General features: G+C 38.7%; 1 protein-coding gene across 8 annotated transcripts in view; it reads left to right on the top strand.

The window, feature by feature from the left end:
- PHLPP2 (PH domain and leucine rich repeat protein phosphatase 2) overlaps positions 1-26,321 on the top strand; it is a 77,958-nt gene that overhangs the window by 20,580 nt on the left and 31,057 nt on the right. For 7 of the 8 annotated variants that reach the window (XM_036273937.1, XM_036273931.1, XM_036273933.1 and 4 more), the window contains 3 exons: positions 13,136-13,326; positions 22,017-22,142; positions 23,932-24,086. In XM_036273937.1, coding sequence (XP_036129830.1) covers positions 13,136-13,326; positions 22,017-22,142; positions 23,932-24,086 — 472 coding nt within the window. Of the gene's footprint in view, positions 1-13,135; positions 13,327-17,926; positions 18,023-22,016; positions 22,143-23,931; positions 24,087-26,321 lie in introns of those variants that run through there. The other variant, XM_036273936.1, reaches the window with a different exon arrangement.

Below are 26,321 nucleotides of genomic sequence, written 5' to 3'. Positions count from 1 at the left end.
TCTTATAATCACCTCCCAAGCCCATTCACTACTTAATAGATAACTACTACTATCAATTTGGTATGTTCCTGTTCAGAATTTTCCAACTTTTATTCCTATGAATGTGTATTCATAGAAATATATTTTGTTTACTTATATGGTATCATTTAGTATTGTTCTTTGTGCTTTTTTACTCAACAATATGTTTTGGAGATTTTTCCTTAGCTGTCTTCTATATTCATTTCTTTAAATTGCAAAGTATTGAATGTCGTATGTATTAAAGGTTGTCTAACCATTTCCTTAGTGATGGACATTTACATTACTTCCAGTTTTTGACTATTACAACATTGTAGCAACATTGCCTTTTTGTAGTAAAATCGCCTTTTTTGTGCACCTGTGTTTCAAGATACATGAAATTATTGGTTCATAAGATGTGTGCAGTTAAAATATTAATTGTTAGTACTGCAGAACAAATGTATACACCTTTGTCTACAATATCTCCTTTTACTATTAGCACTAAGAATTTTTACTAATTAATGGAAAATATTATGGACTCAGTTCAGTGTTTTAATATTTGTTTTCCCTGATTACTGGTATGGTTGAATATTGTTTCATATTTTCATTGGATCTTTAGATTTCTTCTCCTTTGATCCAGTGATACTTCTGAGCTAATTTCTGTTGTCTTTTTTTTTATTATACTGATCTGCAGGACTTCTGTATATCATCCTTTGGATATTATGTCTGTGGCAAACTTTTCCCCATTCTATAACTTGTCTTTTAATTTTGTTTATTTTTTTTTATTGTGCGGAAATTTTATTTAGTCAGATTTAGTCAGTCTTTTCCTTTATGCATTTATATTCCTTCCCTATCCAGGTCATAAAACATATTCTATATTTTTTTTCCAGTACTTGTATAATTTTAAATATGAGAGGGATCTAACTTTCCTTTTCTCTATGAATAGATTGCCAGTTGTCCTAATAACCTTTGTGAAATAGCTCATCCTTTTCCTATTGATTTGAAACATCACATTATTATTATTGAATTCCCATATAGGCAGGGGTCTATATTTGGACTCTATCCTGTTAACGTTGATCTATTTGTCTTCTGTTAATACCAAAACTTATTTTTAAAAAAATTCTTGCCCAGCTGGTGTGGTTCAGTGGTTGAGCATCGACCCATGCACCATGAGATTACCGGTTTGATTCCCGGTCAGGGCACATGCCCAGGTTGTGGGCCTGATCCCCAGTTGGGAGCATGCAGGAGGCGGCCAGTCGATGTTCTCTCTCATCGATGTTTTTATCTCTCTCCCTCTCTCTCAAATCAATAAAGAAAAAAAAATTCTCAATTGAGGATATTTTTCCATTTATCTTCAGATAAAGTGGGAGGGAGGGAGGGATAGAGGGAGGAAGAGAGAGAGAGAAAAAGAGAGAGAGAAAGAAACATCGATGTGAGAGAGACACATTGATTGGTTGCCTCCTACACGACCCCAACCAGGCCCAGGGACCGAACCAGAATCGAACCTGCGACTTTTTGATCTGTGGGCCGACGCTCTGCTGAGCCAAACCAGCCAGGGCAAAACCAAAACTATTTTAATTAATATACCTTTATGATATATTTTGATAGCTGATACTCAAGTTTCCTGTCATCGTTCTTCAAAAAATGAGGAAGATCTCTAGAATCAGAAAAGTCTTTGTGAAGATGTAGTATTTAGGTTGGTTCTTTAAAAATGGACAGAATTGCAGTAAGCAGAAAGGAAAAAGGAGGGCATGGGATGAGAGACTAGACATCTCAAGTTATGTTTTGTGAATTACAGATAATTTGAGTCCAGATTGTTTTGGGTCTTAAGTGCAGTATCAGAGTGTAGCCTTCATTTGGCATATGGTAGCAGGAAGTGATGGGATCCCGGTGAGCCAGAGAAAGATGAATCTGGCAGCAGTGTGATAGTAATTCAGGTGTGAATTAATAGGGGTCTGAACTGGGCAATGGGAAGAAATCGTTCACATGAGATTTTTTGAAGTAGTAATCAGTAAGAGTTGATGGTTGATTGAAAAAGGGAGTTGAGCCCTGGCTGGTTTGGCTCAGCGGTTAGAGCATCGGCCCATGGACCAGAGAGACCTGGGTTCGGTTCCCGCTAAGGGCACGTACCTTGGTTGCAGTTTGTCCTCGGCCCCAGTTGGGGTTGTGTGGGTGGCAACCAGTCAGTGTGTCTCTCTCACATCGATGTTTCTTTCTCTCTCTCTCTCTCTTCCTCCCTCTCTATCTGAAGATAAATGCAAAAAATGTCCTTGGGTGAGGAATTAAAAAAATTGAACAAAAAAGAAAAAGGGAGTTGAGGAAGAGAATGTAAGAGTTGAAGCTGCCTCTAGAGGTTGTGAGCCTGGCTGACTTCAGGAGAATGGCAGGACTTGAGTTGGAAGAATGAGCTGGTTTTCAGGAATGGTGATAACTTGATTTTAGGCATATTTACTTTCAAGTGGTAGTAAGTATCCAGTTGATGTCTGGATAGTTGGAAATGTGGAACTAAAGCTGAGGAAATACAGGTCTGGGAGTCAGGTACATGGGGATGTTAAAGCTGTGGAATGTAAGATACCTTGAAAAGAATACTTGTATTAGGAAAAGAAGGATGCTTAAGGTAGAACTTTCATAATAACCAATATTTGTTTTATACCCTTATTATGTCCTGAGCACTTTCTAAAGTTCTTAGTACTCTACATACCTCCTTTCATGTTATCCTTACACCCCTATAGGTAGATGTTATTATTCCAGAAAAGTTGTAACTTGCCCCAGTCAAATAGCAGAGTTAGGAAGTACATAAATCTGTCTGGTTCCAGATTTCATTCTTTTAACTTCTAAGATACTCCACCATTTAGTTGTTAGAGAAAGAGTTTAGAGAAGTATGAGGAATCCTTCTCTAACTACTTTATCTGAAGATAAATGTGAGAACTGGGAAGGACTAGGGATTATCTCATTCTACTCTTTGATCTTAAACTTGGGAAAACTAAGGCCTAAAGATATATGAAGACTGGTTGGGATTATGAATCCAGGTGGTAGAACTGCTTAGCCATTGCTGCTTCTCGGAGTTTTTTTTTTTTATCCTCACCCGAGGATTTTTCCATTTTCTGTTCAGATAGAGTGGGAGGGAGAGAGAGGAGAGAGAGAGAGAGAGAGAGAGAGAGAGAGAGAGAGAGAGAGAGAGAGAAAGAGAAAGAGAGAGAAAAACATCAACATGAAAGGGACACATCGAGTGGTTGCCACCCGCACAACCCAACCAGGGCTGGGGACAAACTGCAACCGAGGTACGTGCCCTTAGCAGGAACCGAACCCGGGTCTCTCCGGACCGCAGGTCAACTCTCTAACCGCTGAGCCAAACCAGCCAGGGCCTTCTCAGAGTTTTCTGCTGAAATACTTCAATAACAGAAGTGTTTTGTGTTGGGAGCTTATGCAAATTTGAAATTTGTTTTGAGGTTTCCTGTTTTATTCTTTAAATGTAAGTAAATGTTTTATTTTTACCCCTAACATATCAGCCAATATTTAATTATTTATCTGTTTATCTTTTTTTTTTAAGTTTTAAATTTTGATGTGATCCAGTTTATCTATTTTTTCTCTTGTTGCTGTGCTCTTAAAAATATTTTTTCTTGCCCTGGCCGGTTTGGCTCAGCGGTTGGAGCGTCGGCCTACGGTACAGAGATCCGGGTTCGGTTCCTGCTAAGGGCACGTACCTCGGTTGCAGTTTGTCCCCGGCCCTGGTTGGTTCTGTGGGTGGCAGCCACTCCATGTGTCCCTTCACGTCGATGTTTCTCTCTCTCTCTCTTCCTCTCTCTCCCTCCCGCTCTATCTGAACAAAAAATGGAAAAATGTCCTCAGGTGAGGATAAAAAAAATTTAAATAAAAATATTTTTTCTTGCCCTGGACGGTTTGGCTCAGCAGTTAGAGCATCGGCCTATGGTCCAGAGAGACCCAGGTTTGGTTCCCGCTAAGGGCACATACCTCGGTTGCAGTTTGTCCCCGGCCCTGGTTGGGTCGTGTGGGAGGCAGCCACTCGATGTGTTCCTTTCACGTCGATGTTTCTCTCTCTCTTCTTCCCACTCTATCTGAACAAAAAATGGAAAAATGTCCTTTGGTGAGGATTAAAAATAAATAAATAAATAAAAATATTTTTTCTTTATTGATTTTAGAGAGAGAGGAAGGGAGAGGGAGAGAGAGATAGAAACATCGATGAGAGAGAACATCGATTGGCCGCCTCCTGCATGCCCCCAACTGAGGATTGGGCCCACAACCTGGGCATATACCTTGACCAGGAATTGAACCAGCGGCCTCTTAGTGCATGGGTTGACGACACCCAACCACTGAGCCACACTGGCAGAATCTTTTTTTAAAAAATATGTTTCATTCCTTTTTTTAGAGAGAGAGAAACATCAATGTGAGAAACATCCAACAGCTCCCTCTTGCACGCCCCCCACTGGGGATCAAGCCAACAACCTGGGCATGTGCCCTGACTGGGAATCAAACTGAGACCTCCCAGTCCATGGGAGGATGCTCAGTCCACTGAGCCACACAGGCTGGGCTGTTTATCTTTTTGTTTTGAGCTAGCTTTAGATTTTCAGAGAAGGAAAGATAGTGCAGAGAGTTCCTGCACACCCTACCTTCATGCAGTCCCTTGAATTGTTCAGGTATAATCAGTGTTTCAATTTTTCACTAGCTTCTTTCAAAATTTTTTTTTTGTCTTAATTTTCCACAGCTTGATTATGAAGTATCTGGGCTTGAATTCTTTTGGGTTTTTCCTCTTTGGGGTTCACAGAACTTCTTGAATCTGTAAGTTTATGTCTTTCAAATAATGTTCTTTCCTCAAATAACTTTTAAGCATTGTTCTTTCTCCTTTTCCTCTGGTTCTGTTCCTTAGTTCAGTTTTCAGAGTTTTTGGCATGCTGTTTAGGATCACACTGACTCTTGTGTTCCTCAAGGGTGAGCCCAGTTCATGGACAATGATATCTGATCTGTTTTCCAGAACTCCTTTCTGTACATGGCATCCTGGGGCTTCAACCCACCCCCTGTTGAGTGCTTCCCACAATTGCATCCACAATCCAGGGCTGAGCAGCAGTCGACAGAAAGTGTGACAGGTTTTACCACCCCACTCAGAGTTTTAGGTGCCTGTGTTCCCCACCATTACAACCATTCAAGGGGCTGGGACTTGAGAAAATGAACAAGAAGGGGAATGAAAAAGAAAAATGAGAAATTTCCCCCACTTTCTCTGAGTGTTAAGAGGCCTGTTTCCCACTCCTCAAGGCAGAACTTGAGGGCTTCTCCTAGAGCACTCTTTCCACACCGATGCCCACTTCTGGGTTTTGGGCTTTTCTTGAGTCCTGGCTGGGGAATGTCAGAGGAAGAAAAAATGGTAAACTCACCACTGGTTAGATGGCATTTCAAATTCAGTTCTTCTCCCCTAATCTGCCTACTGCTGTTTAATATTTAGAGTCCTCATATAGCTGCTCCATGTATTTTCTGTCCAGGTTTTATAGGTGCATACAGTGGGAGAGACAGGGTGGAGTGTGCTTTCTCCGTGTTACTCAGAATCAAGAAGTACTTCATTTTAATATAGTACAATCTATTGCTTTTTAAAAATTATTTTCTAGAAGCATTGTTTTGCCTTTCAATTTATATTCACAGTCTATCTGTATGACTTCATTTTTTTATTCTTTGTTTTGAGTATCATTATGATCTAATGCACTTGTGTATATTTATTTCAGCTCAATACAGTCATTCTTTGTGAATCTGAATTTGTCCCATCTCGGCTTGTGGAAACTCTTTTCACTTGGCTTCTGTGTCCTTCCAACATGACTCCAATAGTTTCTGCCATAACATTCTGGGTTTTCCATTAAGTGCTTGCTTAGCAAGATGTCCTGAGCTATTCTTTTCATTGTCTGACTCAGAGCAGGAATAGAACATTTTTAAAGGACTTATGGTTCATTTTAATGAAAAATGATATTTAGATATTATGCTATGGCAATGGAAATATTCACTGCCTCAGGGTTGCCCTTGATTCTCATTTTAGGAATTTTTTTTAAATTATGGAAGTAACCCATTTTCTTTAGAACATTTGAAAGTATAGATACATAAGGATATTAAAATTATCCCTTATTTTCCACTTAGAATTTTTGCTTTTGAGACTGGAAAACTCGTTTTTATTTGGAACTATTGGACATTATGAATTAAAAAACATTTTTTTGTGTCATTGATTTTAGAGAGAGAGGAAGGGAAAGGGAGAGAGAGGTGAAAACATGAGAGAGAACATCGACTGGCCACCTCCTGCATGCCCCCGACTGGGGTTTGGCCCACAACCTGCGCATGTGCCCTGACCAGGAATTGAACTAGCGACCTGTTGGTACACTGGTTGGGCTAGACATTACAAATTTTTATTCGGATTTCCTCATTCTGTTTTGTTTGTTTGTTTTTAATCATTTTCAGAAGATCAGAGACTTTAGGCATTCCAAAATTAATAATAAAAGAGCATGTTTAGCCCTGTCTGGTTTGGCTCAGCGGTTAGAGCGTCGGCCTGTGGTTCGGAGAGACCTGGGTTCAGTTGCAGTTTGTCCCCGGCCCTGGTTGGGATGTGCGGGTGGCAGCCACTCAATGTGTCCATTTCACATTGATGTTTCTCTCTCTCTTTCTCTTCCTCTCTCTCCCTCCCACTCTATCTGAACAAAAGATGTAAGAATGTCCTCGGGTGAGGATAAAAAAAAAAAAAAGCATGTTTACAGAGGGATCACTTTGTAAATTATATTAATGACTAACCACTATGCTATATACCTGACGCTAATATAAAATAATGTTGACTGTCAGCTGTAATTGAAAAATAAAAAAGTATCAAAGACCTTATTTCTAAAATAGTCAAATTGAATTTAACTAGTTGAAACATATTGAACTCAGTTAAAAATAACAGAATTGAATGTTCTCTTCTGAGAGTGGTGGTGGATAGATTTAGGAGTTTTCCCTGTAATAGATTATATAAAGAAATACAACCAAGAAAAAAAAGAGATTCAAAGAATTATACATCAGTTGATTTAACATCTGTTTCATGTAAACTTTAAAAGAAACTGTTAAGCAGTTTGGAAGTATAATAAACTACATGAAGTCCCATTTTTATAAATTTAGCAGAACTTTGTAGTAAATGATACTGTTAACCAGGTTGGAGAACATAAAAGCAATGTCAGGTTTGGGGAAAATAATGAGATTGAAAAACCAGCTTTATTGAGATATAACTCACATATCATAGAATTCACCCTCTAAAAGAATACAATCCAGTGCTTTTTAGTTTTTTTTAATCCTTACCTGATGATATATTTTTATTGATTTTGAGAGAGACAGGAAGGGGGCGGAGAGAGAAAGAGCTATCAATGAGAGAGAGACCTTAATCGATTTCCTTCTGAATACACCCCAACCTGGGATGGAACCCACAACCTCCCTGACTGGGAATTGAACCCAAAACCTTTAGGTGTATGGGACAACACTCCAACCAACTGAGCTACCTGGCCAGGCCCAATTCAGTCTTTTCAGTATGTTCAGAGAGTTCATTCTCACAGTGTCTGGCAACCACGAATCTACTTTCTGTCTTTTATAGATTTTCCTATTCTGAACATTTATATGAATGGAATCATGCATTTTTTTTTTTTTTTGTGGCTGGCTTCTTTTACTTAGCATAATGTTTTCTAAGTTTATCTATGTTGTAGCCTGTATCAATACTTCATATTTCTTTATGGCCAAATAATATTCCATTATATGGCTATACCACATTTTGTTTATGCATTCATCAGTTGATAGGCATTTGGGTTGTTTCTACTTTTTGGCTGTTATGAGTGCTAATGATGCTGTTAAAATAACCTGCTTATTATTTAACACGAAAGGAATAAAGGGGAGACTAGTTAATTTAACACTTCAGGTCTATTTTCTGCTGATCAATGGGTGAAGGTGGTTTAGATGCAGGCCCAGTAAGGTCTGATAGACGTATTTAACTGAGACAAAGGAAAGCTCACTCTCTTGCTCTCTCTCGATACTGCGCTGGACTCCCGGCTCTCAGGGCTCTCAGGGTTCGCCATGTGGACTCCACACAATGGACTGATGGACTGAATTTAGACTGATGCTCTGCTGGACCCAGCTGCAACATGGAATGGAAACTCTAGTCACTGACTTTGCTTTTGGCTTTACTAAAGTTTCAGTTACCCTTCTTTCAGGACTGGCTTGAGGGAAATGGGACATTGGAAACTGAGGAATATAATTTCGTGCAAATAAAGTATTTTACCACATCTCATCTTCTCGTGGGGACTTTGGAATAGGCTTATTAGACTGCATCCCAAGGACCCCCCTCCCACTAGCAAGGGAGGAATTTGGTTCTCCAATAACACTACTATGAAGATATGTGTACAACTTTTGGTGTGGACATATATTTTCAGTTTTCTTGTAGGAGCAGAATTGCTGAATCATTTGGTGACTCTATGTTTAACCTTTTGAGGAAATGCCAGACTTTCCTAAAGTGACTATATTATTTTATAATCCTAGAGCAATGTATGAGGGTTCTATTTTATGTATATCCTTTCTAGCATTTGTTTCTGTTTATCTTTTTTTATTGTAGTCATCCTGTTGGATATGAACTGGTATCTCATTGCATTTATCTAATAACTAATGAAGTTGAGTATCTTTGCATGTGCTTGTTGGCCTTTTGTGTATCTTCTTTGGAGAAATATTTATTAATATCCTTTGCTCACTTTTTTTTCCTTCATTGATTTTTAGAGAGAGAGGAAGTGAGAGATAAAAACATCGATGAAAGAGAACATTAATTGGCCGCCTCCTGTGTGCCGCGCACTGGGGATCAGGCCCACAACCTGGGCATGTGTCCTGACCAGGAATCAAACCGGCGACCTCCTGGTGCATGGGTTGACGCTCAACCACTGAGCCACACCAGCCGGACTCCTTTGCCCATTTTTTAATTGAGTTGTCTCTTTATTGCTGAATTATAACACTTCTTTATTTATTTTGGATACAAGTCACTTATTTTGTGTGTGTGTGTGTGTGTGTGTGTATAATTTGTCAGTATTCTCTCCAAGTTTGTGAGTCATATTTTCACTTTCTTGATGGTGTCTGTTGAAGCACAACCGTTTTTATTTTTTATGAAGTCCACTTTATGTTTTCTTTTTTTGTCACTTGCGCTTTTTGTGTTACTATCTAAGAAATCACTGACTAATCTATGGTGACAAGATTTATTCCTGTTATTTTCTAAAAGTTTTGTAGTTTTAGTTCTTATATTTAGGTCTATGATCAATTTTGAACTAATTTTTGTATATGTGTGAAGTTAGGAATCCAAATTTATTCTTTTGCATGTGGATATTTTTTTGTCCTAGTATCATTTGTTGACAAGACTATTCTTTCCCCATTGACTTATCTTGGCAGCCCTGTCAAAAATCAGTTGTCCATAAATGTAGGGGTTTATTTGTGAACTCTCAATTCTGTTTTATTGTTTTATATCTATCCTTATGTCATGATTGTACTTTATATGTGAGTTGTTTACTTTGTAGTAAGTTTTGAAATCGGGGAAAGTGAGTCCTCCAGTTTTGTTCTTCTTTTTCTTTTTTTTTTCTTTTTTTAATCCTCACCCGAGGACATTTTTCGATATTTTGTTCAGATAGAGTGGGAGGGAGAGAGAGAGAGAAACATTGATGTGAAAGCAACACATCGAGTGGTTGCTATCCACACGACCCAACCAGGGCCGGGGACAAACTGCAACCAAGGTACATGCCCTTAGCGGGAACCGAACCCGGGTCTCTCCGGACCGCAGGCCAACGCTCTAACAGCTGAGCCAAACCGGCCAGGGCTTCTTTTTCTTTTTTTAAAAATGTTTTTTAAAATTTATTTTTAGAGAGAGAGGAAGGAAGAAAGAGAGAGAAGCATTGATGTGAGAGAGAAACATAGATTGGCTGCCTCCTGCACGCCCCCTACCGGGGATTGAGCCTGAAACCCTGGCATGAACTGGGACCTCTCAGTCCCTGGGACCACACTCAGTCCACTGAACCACACTGGCCAGGCTGTTCTTCTTTTTCAAGATTATTTTGGCTATTCTGAGTCCATTGCATTTTTATATGACTTTTAGGATCAGTTGGTCAATTTCTGCCATGAGAGCAGCTGGAATTTTGATGGGGATTATATTGAATCTATAAATCAATTTGCAACGTTTTGCCATCTTAATAATATCTTCCAACCCATGAATGCTGGATGTCTTTCCATGTTATTCCATTTATTTAGGTCTTCTTTAATTTCTTTCAATTATATAGTTTTTAATGTGAAAATGTTGCACTGTCTTTATTATTGTTAATGCTATTGTAAATGCAATTGCTTTCTTTTTCTTTTTTAATATGTTTTAAAAAATTTTTTTAGAGCAAGAGGAAGAGAGAGAGAGATAGAATCATAGATGTGAGAGAGAAACATCAGTCGGCTGCTTGCAGCATGCCCCACACTGGGGATCGAGCCCGCAATCGGGCATGCACCCTGACTGGGAATCGAACCGGGACCTCTCAGTCTATGGATGATGCTCAATCCACTGAGCCACACCGGCTGGGTGCAATTGCTTTTTTAATTTTACTTTTGAATTTTTTATTCCTAGTGCATAGAAATACCATTTATTTAATTTAATTTAATTTAATTTATTTTATTTTATTTATTTATTTTTGCGTTTATCTTCAGATAGAGTGGGGTGGGGAGAGAAATGTCAACGTGAGTGAGACACATCTCCTGGTTGCCACCCACATGACCCCAAATGGTGCCGGGGACAAACTGCAACCGAGGCATATGTGCTTAGGGGGAACTGAACCTGGGACTCTCTGGTCCACGGGCCGATGCTCTAACCACTGAGCCAAACCAGCCAGGGCGAAATACCACTGATTTTAAACAAATCTTATATCCTGCAACCTTGCTAAACTCATTTACTAGTTATAACAGTCTTTTTTATGACTTAAAATTTTCTGTATACAAGATTATATCATTTGTGAATAGAGATCATTTTTACTTTGTTCTTTTCAGTCTGATACTGGTTTTGAATCTGTAAATTTGAGGTCAATGGTGATATTTGTTTGACATGTCTAGTGGGCAATTGGATATATGAGGTCAGAACTAAGGGAAGATTGGGGCAAATTTACAGAGTTTCTCAAAATATGGTTTGCTGGCCATCTGCATTTAAATGACCTGTGATAATTGTTTAAAATGCATTTTCCTATGTTCCATCCCAGGCCCTCTGGATTAGGCTCTATTTGGGTGGGTCTTGGAATTCTGCATTTTAAACTAAGTCAGATAATTCTTGGACACATAGAAATTGGAAAATCACTGAACTAAAGAAATTATGCAGCTGAACCTGAGAGGGAATAGGAGAAAACTTAAGTGCTTTTACAGCTTTGATCTAAACCATAAAGAAGGAGGAATTGGAAGCATGAGAAGAGAGAACCAAACTCCTGAGGAAGGTGAAATTTAGAATATAGATGAGATAACTGGCTTAGAATAGGAGAAATGACTCTCTCATATATCTAGTGTTAGCATACAAAGTTTAAAAGCTCTAAAGTAATCCAGCCACTTTCCTCATATTATATATAGAAACACATAAACGGGCAAAGTGATGCCCAAAGTTCAGTTACGAAATAATCAATTACGTAATAATATTGAATACAGCCCAGTTTTTCAACTCCCAGTTCATGGCTGTTTGCATCACCTCATACTATTGCTGCTCCTGTTCATCTCTGTGTAAAGTTACTTGTCTACATCTATATATTTTTCTTTCTTTTTTTTTTTTTTTTTTGTGGTACATGCCTCTAGCAGGAACTGAACCCGGGACTCTCTGGCCTGCAGGCCGACGCTCAACCGCTGAGCCAAACTGGCCAGGGCTATTTTTATTTTCTTAAATATGTTTTTATTAATTTTTTTTTAGAGAGAGAGGAAGGGAGAGAGAGAGAGAGAGAGAAAAACATTGATGTGAGAGAGAAACATGGAAAGGCTGCCTTCTGCATTCACTGGGGATCGAGCCCAAAACCCAGACATGTGCCCTGACTGGGAATCGAACCAGGATTTCTCAGTCCATGGGATGACTTTCAACCACTGAACCACACCAGCTGAGCTACTTGTCTACTTCTAGTAGTGCTTTAACCAAGACATCTGTTCTGTCCTAATGCTCTATTTTCTTCACTATATCTCAGTCATATAAAGATTTCTAATGGGGTGGATGGTGCTAAAAGAAGGAGAAGCTCTAACATGCACATTTAACTTCTGCCACCATGATTGGCATGGTTGACTGAAATACAGTATCAGCTATAAGCTTTTCCTCATGAGCAGAAAGATGGGATTGTGTATAAAACTAGAGTGCTTCCATAGTTATTAATTTATTTTTTTTATTTTACTTTATTTGTTGATTTGAGAGAGAGATATTTGTTTTTCCAGTTACTTATGCAGTCATTTATTGGTGACTGCTTATATGTGCCTTGACCAGAGATCAAACCTGTAACGTTTGCGCAGTGGGATGATGCGCTAACCAACCTAACTACCTGGCCAGTACAGTTATTTATTTCTTCCTTCTAGAATAGACTGATCACAGTAACACTTGTCATTTATTTTGTACTTCTTTTCTACCTAAAACTAGGCTTAGTACTTTATATTCATTATCTTATTTTTTATAAGAATCCCTTGAAGGTAGGTAGGACTATTAAAATCCAAACTGTGTTATGAGGAATATCAGGCTTAGTGGGATTAAGCAGTTCAAGGAACAAAGTAAATGGCAGAATCAGGATTCAGACTCAGGTTTGACTGTCTGGCTCCCAAGTCCATGATCTTAACCACTTGGCAATACTGCCTTTCTTTGTGTACATGGAGATACGGCTTTTGGAAGAAGAATTAACAGTGTCACCCAAAATAAAACCTTGCTCTCTAAACAAAAATTCACACTAATCTCATTACAATAACTTCAGTGATTGATAACGTTTTAGTACTGAGATCTTATTTTGTAAAACTTATGTTGCTTGGTTGCTTACATCTCTCAACAAGGTTGCTAAATGGTGACATATAATACTTTCTTTTTCCCTTTTAGTGTTCTTATCCTACTTAAATTGTGGCTTCTAAAGTACTGTTTTCTTTTCAGAAAAACCATGCCAGATGGATCATCTGGATCGAATCCTTCTCTCTGGCATCTATAATGTACGCAAGGGGAAGACCCAGCTGCATAAATGGGCTGAACGCCTGGTTGTTCTCTGTGGCACCTGCCTCATCGTTTCCTCAGTAAAGGATTGTCAAACTGGAAAGATGCACATTTTGCCTCTGGTTGGGGGAAAGGTAAGACTCACAAAGATGAATTATTCTTCATTTGATCACCTTAATTTAAAAAAATCACGTTTGCTTTTTATAACTTTTTCACATCTTTTAAAAGAAGATAATATGAGCATTATTAGTGATTACATCACAAAATTTGTCTTTTATTTTATTTATTTGATCCTTACCCGAGGACATTTTTCCATTTTTTGTTCAGACAGAGGGGGAGGGAGAGAGAGAGAGAAAGAGAAACATTGACGTGAAAGGGACACATCAAGTGGCTGCCACCCGCACGGCCCAACCAGGGCCGGGGACAAACTGCAACCAAAGTACGCGCCCTTAGCGGGAACTGAACCCGGGTCTCTCGGGACAGCAGGCCGAAGCTCCAACCGCTGAGCTAAACCGGCCAGGGCCAAAATTTGTCTTTTCGAGTTCTTAGGTTTAAGTGAAAGAAACTGACTCAGGCTAATTTAAGCATAAACAGGTTTATTTGCATCACAGACTTTCTGGAAGGTCCAAAGGGTATCCATGCTCCAAATGTTGACACAGAATCCTTTTGATGATACTACTGTCTCCACTGGTAGGTGCTGGTAACACCAAGAGTAGACAGAAGATACTAACACTAGAAGCTGCCTTTGGAAACTGAAAGTAGCTGCCATTATTGATCACCAATATAGATTCTTTCCACTTTCTCCTTTTTTTCTCATTAGTCTAAAAATTCAGACTCTGGGATGGTCATAAGCCCCCATCTAGCAACCATGGAGACATGTCATTTCTTGCATCTTTACTAGATAATTCCTCATCAGAGGAATTCTGAATTTAAGAGAACCTCCAGACAAAATGACTAAATTTATGCTTTGAAACATCCAATCTTATCTACACAGCAATGTAGATAAAATATGTGTAATAAACTGATAAATATATAAAAAGATATAGCCCTGGCTGGTTTGGCTCAGTGATTAGAGCATGGACCCGTGGACCAGAGAGTCACGGATTTGATTCAAGGGCACGTACCTTGGTTGTAGTTCATCCCCAGCCGTGGTCGGGGTTGTGTAGGAGGCAGCCAGTCGATGTGTTCCTCTCATGTCGATGTTTCTCTCTCTCTTTCCCTTTCTCTCTCTCCCTCCCTCTCACTCTATCTAAAGATAAATATAAGAAAAAATCCTTCAGTGAGGATTAAAAAATAATAATAATAATAGTAAATAAAAAGATACAGCCAGACTTAAGAATATTGAATGAAAACATAGTAGGTCTGAATCTGAGGATCTGCTGGGCTCTGGGTCTGAAAGGCTGTGGCTGCCCAGGAGTTCTACTCCTGTAAGTATTTGGATCTAAAAGTGCTCTGCTCATGATGAAGGGAAGGACCTGGTGCTGTCCTATTGCTTGAGCCAGGATATGAGTGGTACTCTGCTCCTGAAAGATATGTAGGAAAAAAACACTAACAATCAAAAAACCAAAACCCAAAACTGCTGTTATCCACTCATTGGAACCAGGGCTGATTTCCAGCTATGGTCCCCAAAGAAGTGAGAGGACTCAGTTATATGGCTGATGATCAGGAAATGAATAAGCCCCAACTGGCTTAATGAATGAATGTGTGTAATTCCAGTATCAACCATGGGGCGGGAACCCAATACTACCAATATGAGACCTGTTCTGGTCTTGGGGGTGCTGAAGGACTGAATGAAGAAACTAAGTAAAATTTCTCCAAAGGGAGAAAGTGAGTGAAGGCAAGGTTGAGGTAGGTGGAGAGGAAACGTGAGACAGAGCAAGAAAGTAAAAAAATGAACCTTCCATTCAAGTAATTCTTGACTATTCTCTGTCTTCCCTAATAGAAGAGAATTTTGTTTAGGGTGGCAATATGACCAAGATAAAAAACTATACCTCCCCAACCTCCCTGGCAGCTAGTGGTGGCTAGTAGATGTAAAAGAAAATTTCCAGGTGGGACTTTTGGGAAAGCCCTTTAAAATGGGATAGATATGGATGGCTTGACCCTTTGCCCTGCTTTGTCCTCCAGTACAGTCCCTTGGTGTTGGGAATGGCAAGCATATACTGAGTGTGATCATTTGGAAATTAGAAGGCATTAGGGTATCTGGTGGCATCATGGAGTTACTGTACCAGTTATGGACTGACTCTGTTTTTTTTTTAAGCCGCTGTTTTGCAGGTTAATATAATTAATTGGTGTGCTGAAACATTTCACAGATAAAAAAATATATAAGAGCTCTTAAAGGAGGTGCTGGTATACATTAATAGGAGTTCTAAAGAAGAGAGTAGAGGAGAATGGTAAAGCAATAGCTAAAACAATATGGTTGAAATTTCCAGAAGTAGAGAAAAACTTGAGCGTTCAGACTGAAAGTACATGGGGTACTAAGTAGGATAAATAAAAATAAATGTACGTTTAGACAGACACATTGCAGAACATGAAGGACAAAGAGCAAATAGTAAAAGCTTCCAGAGAGAAAAAGATTACCTACGAAGAATTGACAGGCTAACAACAGTCTTCTTTTCATCAACAGTATGTGCTGGAAGACTACAAAATTGCTGAAAGAAAATTAGAGTCAACCTGTGTTTTATAGCCAGCTGAGTTATCTAAGAGTCAAGACAGAATAGGACATTTTCAGGCAAAGACTAATGAATGAGCTGACATTCTCACTGAAAGAACTACTGAAGGATGTACTTCTAAAAAACAACCCCTTATTGGGGGGAAAAAAAAAAGGAAAAGGAAAAAGACCAACAAAGGAAAGTAAATTTAAAGGGAAGATGTGAGATATAAGAAACAATAGTACACACATTGATAAAATATGGTGGTAAATTTAATATTGATTGTAAAAAGTTTTAAAAACTTTATATTTTAATTATAAATTTAAACTACTAGAGCTCTAACTCACTGAACAATATTCAGGATGTGGTGGTATTTTCCGTAAGTAAAGTGTGATGCAGTCTTCAGTTAAGAGAATAAAAACACCAGATAACTTTAATTTTTTTTTTCTTAATCCTCACCCAAGGACATTTTTCGATATTTTGTTCAGATAGAGTGGGAGAGAGAGAGAAACATCGATGTGAAAGGGACACATCGAGTGGTTGCCACCCACATTACCCAACCAGGGCCGGGGACAAACTGCAACCGAGGTACGTGCCCTTAGCGGGAACCGAACCCGGGTCTCTCTGGACCGCAGGCTGACGCTGTAACCCTGAGCCAAACCAGCCAGGGCAACTTTAATCTTTATTAGAAAAATTGTCAAGTATGAATTTTAAAATTTTAAGGATAACCACTAAAAGTAGAGGGGGAAAAGATAATATACAATATCTGTAATGCTAAAAGAAGACAGGAAAAGAGTTGAAAAAAGGAGCAAAATAATTAGCATGATAAATTATCACAAGTCATAGTAATAGAAATAGATCCAAATATATCAGTAATCACAATAATTGTGATTGTCTGATTGTTATTTAAATCTTACTACTTGCTGTTTAAAAGAGACAGCTAAAACTTAGAAGGTTGAACCTGAAATGATGTAAAAATTACACTAGTCAAATAGCAACCAAAATAAAATTAATATGGTTATAGTAATATCATACAAAACATTTACTTGAAAGTTTATATGCAACAAAGGACTTGTATCCAGAATATATAAAAAACTTTTACAATACAGTTATAGACAAATAACCTAGCAAAAAACAAGCTAAAGATCTTTTTTCTTTTTTTATTCCTCACCTGAAGATATTTTTCTATTTATCATTAGATAGAGTGGGAGGGAGGGAGAGAGAGAAACATCGATGTAATAGAGCCACATGGACTGATTGCCTCCTGCACAACCCGACCAGGGCCAGGGACGAACTGCGACCAGGGCCAGGGACGAACTGCAACCAAGGTACATGCCCTTGACCGGAATCAAACCCGCTACTCATTGGTCCATGGGCCGACGCTCTAACCACTGAGTCAAACTGACCAGGGCTAAAGATCTTTTTTGTTGTTGTTAATCCTCACCCAAGGATATTTTTTATTAATTTTAGGTATAGTAGAAGAGAGGGAGGGAGAAGAGAGAGAGAGGGAAAGAGAGAGAGAGAGAGAAACATTGATGTGAGAGAGACACATTGGTTGGTTGCCTCCTGCATGGTCTTGGTTGGGGTTGGGGATCACACCTGCGACCCAGGCATGTGCCCTTGACTGGAATCAAACCCATGACCCTTTGGTTTGCAGGCCGATGTCTAACCACTGAGCAAAACCCACCAGGGCAAGGGCTAAAGATTTGAACAGACCCTTTATCAGAGAAGATATACAGATGGCAGATAAACATGAAAAGATTCTCAACATCATTAGATATTAAGAAATGCAAATTACAATCACAGTTAGATACTACACTAGAATGACTAAAATAAAAAACTGACAAATACCAAGTTTAGCAAAGATGGGGAGCAACTGGAACACTCATACATCATTGGTGGAGATGCAGTCACTTTGAAACCTTTTTTTTGTTTGTTTCTTTCTTATAAAGTTAAATATGCTTATTGGATGACCCAGCAGTTCTGCTAGGTATGGGGAAATGAACATATATCTTAATAAGACTTTTAAGTGAATAATTGCCCAAAACTACAAGCAACCCCAAATGACTAGTGAATTGATAAACAGATTTGGTATATCCATACGGTGGAATACTGCTGAGCAATAAAAAGGAATGAACTGCTGATACATATACGAACAAGGATGAATCTCAAAAGCATTAATGTAAGTGAAAGAGGCTAGGTACAAAAAAGTTTTTATTTTTACTTTTATTTTTATGGGTAATTAAAGTTTAATTGATATTTTTTAAAGTTATTAACATAAAATACAGGTCTGTTTTACCTGGGTTTGCAGGAATACATTCATGTTATTTATCTGAGATTTTTCTTTCTTAACAGCTACATAGTGTCAAAAAGTCTTTTTATGGTATGATTCCATTTATATGAAATTCTAAAAAAGACAAAATTGAAATGATAGGAAACAAATCACTGGTTATCAGGGTGTAGAGGGAAGGGGATTGAATGCAAAGGGGCACAAGGAAAATTAGAGGGGTGATGGGGTTATACAACTATAGTCATTTATAAAAACTTACTCATTGGTTTACTTAAAACTAGTGAATTTTTTTTAATCTACAAATTTTATGTAAATTATGCCTCAATAAAACTTACCTTCCAAAAAAGACTAATGCAAAAGCATAGTAGGGATAAAGAGCCTCACTACAAATTGATGGAAACAAAATTTCACCATGAATATTTAATAATTCTGAAGTTGCACATATTTTACAATGTAGTCTCAACATACATAATGCAAACATTAACGTAATTACCTAGAGAAGTTGACAAATTTACTTCTAGTGGGAGATTTACAAACTTTTCTCAGTATTAGACATTACATGACTATATTTTTCTGCGTCAGCATCCCATAATGAACATTTAAAAGGGAAGATTAATTTAAAACAATATCTAATCTTCATTTCAATAAGATTATTTTGACACAGACTCATTCGATTAGTGATCTATTACTAAGAAAAACGTTCATGTTGTGAGCATCACAATTGAAAGTTATGAATATTATTTAATTTTATTGGATCTTTTTAATATGTTTCTTTTTTGCTTAAACTATTTTGTTTCTGGCACTTGATTCATTCTTTACTTGGCACCAGACGCCTAATGATTTATGAATATAACTTGGGAGTTTCCAGCTGACCCACTAGGATGTAGTGGCTATGATATACCAGAGCTAGAATGTCAGACAAGATGTGAGTGGTTCCATAACTATGAAAAGACTTCATCCTTGCTCCAGCTGGTTTGGCTCAGTGGTTGGAGCATTAGCCTGTGGACCAGAGAGTCCCGGGTTCAGTTTCCACCAGGGGCACATACCAAAAAAAAAAAAAAATCCTTATCAAAGCTGTGTAGGTCAGGCTGTCGGATTTGGAAATTTTCTTTGAAGAAAGCTGTTGTGCCATGAATCCCTACCACCATTTCAAATGAGAACGGGGAGGTTTCTGCCTCTTTCCTCAAGCTTGGTGAAAGGTTTCAGCAGGACTCAAGAGACCTTGATACAGGTCCCCTGCAGTAAGGAGAACATAGTGGGCTGGTGTCCTGACTTCTGACCAGGCAGTCCTGAGGATGAGAGATAGATAGGCTATCTAACTGCTTTGGTGATAGAGCAAAGATCCTAGCTCATGCATTGGGATCAATGTGTACTCCTTGGGTTTGTTAGTTTGTGACTCAGATGGGTTGAGAGAGCCAGAGCCACTGGTTGAGTGGGTGGATTCATTTAGAACATGTCCAATAGGGCCACCTGGAGGGGCAAACAGGCTTCACTAGATGACAGGCTGTGAATGAACCACCAGATTCCTTCGGGTCTGAGGAGGGGTAGTGGTCAGTTGCTGGAATAGTATTCATGAGCTAGGTCAAAAGATCTGTGAAAAGTTGTCACTGGTTGGATTGGGGTTAGTGGGGATTATCCAGAGAACCCTCAGAAGGACCCATTGAGACTTGCTTTTAAATCCCCTTTAAAATCTACTATACTCAGAGAGTGTGAAGTCAGGTTATGACTACTAGTCTAGTAAGAACCTTTGGGTTTATAGCTTCCTTGTCCTTCTTCACTCTCCACTTCAACCCCGGAGGGAGTCAGATATGGCATCTAGCACAGCACCTAGTAAGTAAGGGAGGAAGAGTCCAGAAAGCAAGCTAGGGCACCTACCTGGCAGGCGGGCAGCTATCTCCAGTCTGCCCGAGTGTTAGGGGAAAGGGTTGGAGCAGTCTAATATTTGAAGTAGAAACTTTGCCTCTTAACTCATGGGCCTGTTCTGGAGACTCCTGTTTTGAAACACAGAATAAATTCTTGCATCACAGGGACTTGTACTTGCTGTTGCTGCTTCTCCCTTAGGAGGTTTCCTCACCTTGCTCCTTGAACCACTTAGGGTCTTTGTTCATGTGTTATCTCCTCAGTGAGTCCTTCCTTGACTTCCCTATTCATCTTTCAGACCATCTACCCTGTTCCCCTCCAAGCCCTTACCCTGCTTTATTTTTCTTCATATTATTCATTGTATCAAGTCATGCTATATTATGTCACAGTTTTGGTGTTAGAGTGTTTGTTTCCTTTCAAGTATAAACTCAGTTGAGAGCAGGGGTTTTGTTTTTCCCCTGTTGTGCCCTCAGCACCCAGAACAGTAGAATGTATTCATTCAACAAATATTTAGTATCAAATTGAGATTATTTTGTGACTTACAGAATAATAAATTCATTCATGATTATGCTGTGAGTCCCCTCTTTCAACATACTTGTTAAATAAGTATTCTTTTGCTTTTTATAAACAGTTTTATTGAAATATAATTAACATACCATGCAATTCATCCATTTACATGTACAACTTAAGCCTGGCCAGTGTGGCTCAATGGATTGAACATCATCCCATGGACTAAGAGGTCCTGGTTTGATTCCCAGTCAAGGCACATGCCTGGGTTTTGGGCTTGATCCCCAGTAGGGGGCATGCAGGAGGCAGCCAATGGATGTTTCTCTCTCCCATTGATATTTCTATCTCTAAAAAAATCAATAAAAATATATTTTAAAAAAGTTAAAGTGTACAATTTAATGTCTTTTTGTTTGTTTGTTTCTTTTTAATCCTCACCCGAGGACATTTTTCTATATTTTGTTCAGATAGAGTGGGAGGGGGAGAGAGAGAGAGAGAGAGAGAAACATCGACATGAAAGGGACACATTGAGTGGTTGCCACCCGCATGACCCAACCAGGACCGGGGACAAACTGCAACCGAAGTACGTGCCCTTAGTGGGAACTGAACCTGAGTCTCTTTGGACCCCAGACCGACGCTCTAACTGCTGAGCCAAACTGGCCAGGGCCAATTTAATGACTTTTAATGTATTTATAGTCATGCCCATTACCACAATCAATCTTAGAATATTTTCATGTCCTTGAAAATAAACCTCATACTCCTTAGCCATCATTTCCCCATTCTTTTCCCAGCCCTAGTCACCTATTAATCTGTTTTCTTTTTCTACAGATTTACTCTTTCTGGATACTTTATATAAATGGAATCATAAAATATATGGTTCTTTGTGTTGGTTTCTTTTACTTAGCATGTTTTCAAGGGTTATACATGTTGTACAGTGTATCAGTATTTTATTCTTATTTATGGCTAAATAATATTCATTGTGGATATACCATGTTTTTATACTTTTACCTATTAATGGACATTTAGGTTGTTTCCACTTTTATGAATAGTGCTGCTATAATTTATGGATACGTTTTTGTATGGTTGTATGTTTTCAGTTCTCTTGGGGCTGTACTTAGGAGTGGAATTGCTGGGTTACGTGCTTACTCTACTCTGTTTAATCTTTTGAGGAACTGCCAGATTGTTTCCCAAATTAGCTGCACCATTTTACATTCTCACCAGCAGTATATGATGGTTCCAGTTTCTTCACAACCTTCCTATACTTGTTATCTAACATTTATCTGTATTTTTTATTTTAGCCATCCTAGTGAATGTAATGTGGTAGCTCATGGTTTTGATTTGTATTTATCTAATAACTAACGACATTGAACATCATTTCATGTGTTTGTCTTTTTTGGGGAAATGTCTATTCAGATCCTTTGCCTATTTTAAAAAGTTGAGTTATTATCTTGCTATTATCCTTTGCTTTTTGACTAGGATTTTAAAAAAATTGGTTCTGGTTTTCTTTCCTCCTCTTCTGCAGGTAGAAGAAGTGAAACGAAGGCAGTACTCCCTTGCATTCAGCTCGGCTGGAGCTCAGGCTCAGACTTATCATGTCAGCTTTGAGACTTTGGCTGAGTACCAGAGATGGCAACGGCAGGCATCCAAGGTAATACGCTGTCAGATGTCATGTGGAGATCATGTAGAAGTGCAATAGAAATGTATTTTGAAACTAAAGTTACTCCCAAGAGTGAATTATAATTCTTACACATTTTATTCTAGGCCTTTCTGAGTATGTAATGAATACCATCAAGAAATTCTATCAGGTCCTTAACTTATTTATATTTGCATAGTACAAAATGCTTTCAAAAGTGTTTTCAGGTGCATTTACCTTTTTCCCATTTCTGTGTGGAGGAAAGGCCTTGAAGGAATGAGATTCAAATGACTTTCCCTCGACCATAATAGTTGGTGACGGAATCATTTCCCAACTGGTAGCCTAGTGTTCTTGGTCTGTATATATTTAACACAGCTTTGATGTACCATTTCAGATTTGAACTTAAGATAGGACATGACCTGTGATCCTGTCATAGACCTTTATTCCTATATGCTTAGGATAATTAGCTTTTCAGCATAATTTCTGCTTTTATAGCCTGTAATGATGAAGTTCTCTAAAGTTGTATTGCAGTTTTCAAATTCTCTTGTTCTCCTAACTATCTTCACAGAATTTTAACACATTTTTCTTTGTGGAACTAAGTTGTTGCATAAAGGACTGTTTCAGTATAAAGACCTGTCATCAAAATGTGAATTACTTTTTCACTGATATTTTGTTTGTATTTTTAGATCCTCTTTTCAGAACCCATGTTTTCTATACCTCATTTTGGTATTATTGAATTTTCTATACTTATATTGTGTAATACAATCTGCTCAGAGTAAATCTAGTTTCAATTTTTGGTAGCTATTCCATTCTTCTGCCCTGAGAAGTTAAATTTTTTTTTTTTTTTTTAATCCTCACCCGAGGACATTTTTCGGTATTTTATTCAGATAGAGTGGGAGGGGGAGAGAGAGAGAGAGAAATATCGACGTGAAAGGGACACATCGAGTGGTTGCCACCCACACGACCCAACCAGGGCCAGGGACAAACTGCAACAGAGGTACATGCCCTTAGCGGGAACCGAACCTGGGTCTCCCTGGACCGCAAGCCAACGCTCTAACCGCTGAGCCAAACCGGCCAGGGCAGAAGTTAATATTTTTTTGAGCACCTTTTGAATGCTAAGCAGTGTGCTATATGCTTGGTTATTTAATTTCTTTTTTAAAGATTTTTTTTTTTTTTTTGAGAGAGAGGAAGGAAGAAGGGAGACGGAGAGAAAGAGAGAAACATTGATGTGAGAGCGAAACGTCATCAGCTGCCTCTTGCACACCTCCTACCAGGGATTGAACCTGCAACCCAGGCATGTGCCCTGACTGGGAATCCAACCGACTACCTTTCAGTGCATGGGATGATGTCCAACCTACTGAGTCACACTGGCCAGGACTTGGTTTTTTAAATTTTATCCTCATTAGTACAGATGAAAAAACTGCACTAGTAAGGAGCACAGCCTGTGTGGCTACAAAAGGCTATGTTTTTCCATATCCCACTGCCTCCCAAAGTTTTGTAGTTATTTTGAATCATCTTAACTTTACATATTGCATGAAATGTTACTTTTCCATCTTTATGATTTATAAATTTTTTAGTTCTTCTTACAGATACTTTATAGCATACCTTTGGGTTTTCCTAGCGGCTTATGATTTCAGGAAAATAAAAATTAACTGGTTTTGATAAATGAATAATTGGATCTCATTACCTTTTTTCCTTCCCATCTTTTTAGTTCGTGTCTTCTTGTGTAAATGCCATTCCATACTTTGCTGGGTGAGAGTATTCAGTACTAGCTCAGATGGATCTTCTCTTTGACCTTATTCAGGTGGTGTCCCAGCGAATCAGTACTGTTGATCTCTCATGTTACAGCCTTGAGGAGGTTCCTGAACATCTCTTCTACAGTCAAGATATCACCTACCTCAACTTGCGACACAACTTCATGCAATTAGAAAGACCAGGGGGCCTTGACACTCTTTACAAGTATGTGGAAAATAGGTTTCCAGACTAACTTATTAAAAATAGATCATAATCAGCCCGGCTGGTGTGGCTCAGTGGTTGAGCGTCAGCCCATGCTCTAAGAGGTCGCCAGTTGGATTCCCGGTCAGGGTACATGTCTAGGTTGTGGGCCTGATCCCCAGTGGGGGCATGCGGGAGGCAGCCAATCAGTGTTCTCTCTCATTGCTGTTTCTATCTCTCTTTCTCTCCTTTCCTCTCTTTCTAAAGTCATTAAAGAGCCCTGGCCGGTTTGGCTCAGCGGTTAGAGTGTCGGCCTGCGGTCCAGAGAGACCTGGGTTTCTTTCCCGCTAAGGGCACGTACCTCAGTAGCAGTTTGTCCCGGTCCTGGTTGGTCATGCCAGTGGCAGCCACTCGATGTGTCCCTTTCACATCGATGTTTCTCTCTCTCTCTTCCTCTCTCTCCCTCCCACTCTATCGGAACAAAAAAAACTGGAGAAATGTCCTCGGTTGAGGATAAAATAAATAAATAAATAAAGTCAGTAAAGAAAAAACATTTTAAAAAAAAGACATATACATATATATACACACGTGTGTGTGTGTGTGTGTGTGTGTGTGTGTGTGTGTGTGTGTGTGTCAGCTCTGGCTGATGTCACTAAGTGGTTAGAGCATCAGCCTGCAAACTGAAGGGTCACAGGTTCGATTTCTAGTCAAGGGCATGTACCTGGGTTGCAGATTTGATCCCTGGCCCTGGTTGGGGCGCATGCAGGAGGAAACCAATTGATGTGTCTCCCTCACATTGATGTTTTTCTCTCTCCTATCCCTCCCTTCCACTCTCTCTAAAAATCAATGGAGAAATTATCCTCAGTTGAGGATTAAAAAAAGAAGAATCATAACCAATATCTTAGTAGTTTATTCTTAGGAGTGAGCATTCTTACTATCATATATATATATATCCTCCATTTTGAAGAGGAAGTAAAAATTTTATTTATATAATTTTCCTTCCCCCCCTGTAAAATAGAAAATAGATGCAAATTTTTTGTTATGGAGGCAACATTGAGCTGCCATTGATCTGGATTATCTTTTTAAGTAAGTTATTGACAGTGATACAGGATATGTAGCCAGGGTAAATTGAGAGATTCAATTTATGGAAGTTTTTGAATCAAAAGTATCAAACATAGCCCTTGCTGGTTTGGCTCAGTGGTAGAGAGCGTTGGCCCGCGGACCAATGAGTTGCGGGTTCAATTCCAGCCAAAGACACATACCTTGGTTGTGGTTCGTCCCTGACCCTGGTCAGGATCGTGGAGGAGGCAACCAATTAATGTGTCCCTCTCACATCAATGTTTCTCTCTCTCTCCCTCCCACTATATCTGAAGATAAATAGAAAAATATCCTCGGGTGAGGATTAAAAAAAAAAAGTATCAAACATAAATGACTAAAAGGGAATATTTCTAATTTCTACTCACAGGTTAGGGCTTTATCTTTTCTTTGTATGTGCTACTGCCAACAATAGCCTTTTATTAGCTATGAAACTATTTCTTCTAATATAGGAACCATTTCATTCCTAAGGGACTAGACTATGACCCATATATTTTCCATATCCTTTGTTAAAATATATTTCCCATTCCCAGTCTCCACTCATGTCATCTCCCTCTTCCATTTAAAAATGTATGGCAGGGAATAAATACATGGTATAAGTAATTGTCTGGGCTTCTTGTGGGGAGGAGAGAAATTGGAAATTAAAGCAATCAAATTGCATGGTGATTAAGAAGATAATACACATTGAAATGACATTTTACACACTCAATAACTGATATTCCTAGAATAAATTTCAGAAAGCTCTTATTTTTATCTCACATTTTACAAAGTTTTTCAAGTATAAATTTATATTTAGTAGTGAGATCATTGTTTTAATAATAATGATATATAAAAAATAAAAACAAGCTATAATTTTAAGGAAGTGGGCTTCTAGCATTTCCTTCTGAGTTGCTATGAAAATAGGGTTATTTTAGTTTGAGGGCTGGGTTAGGAATTCAGAAGTTAAGGCACCAAGGCCACAATCAGTATTCAGTGTCAGTACAATTAGAAATCAAGAGTTGAAAATTAGGAAGAAGAGCATTAGAGAGAGATACCAAGGATTCAAATCTTGAAGCAGTTGATATAGAGATTCATTGTGGAGACCACTGCCTCAGCCATACCATCTTGCACTAACATAATAATGAAGTATAATACTCCAAAGTAGAATTACTAGAGTGACTTCAG

Source organism: Molossus molossus, unplaced genomic scaffold (genome assembly GCF_014108415.1).
Source record: "Molossus molossus isolate mMolMol1 unplaced genomic scaffold, mMolMol1.p scaffold_m16_p_21, whole genome shotgun sequence".
NCBI classification, from domain to species: Eukaryota; Metazoa; Chordata; class Mammalia; order Chiroptera; family Molossidae; genus Molossus; species Molossus molossus.
Note: the sequence above shows the minus strand (reverse complement) of the source record. Positions and strands in the feature narration are given on the sequence as shown.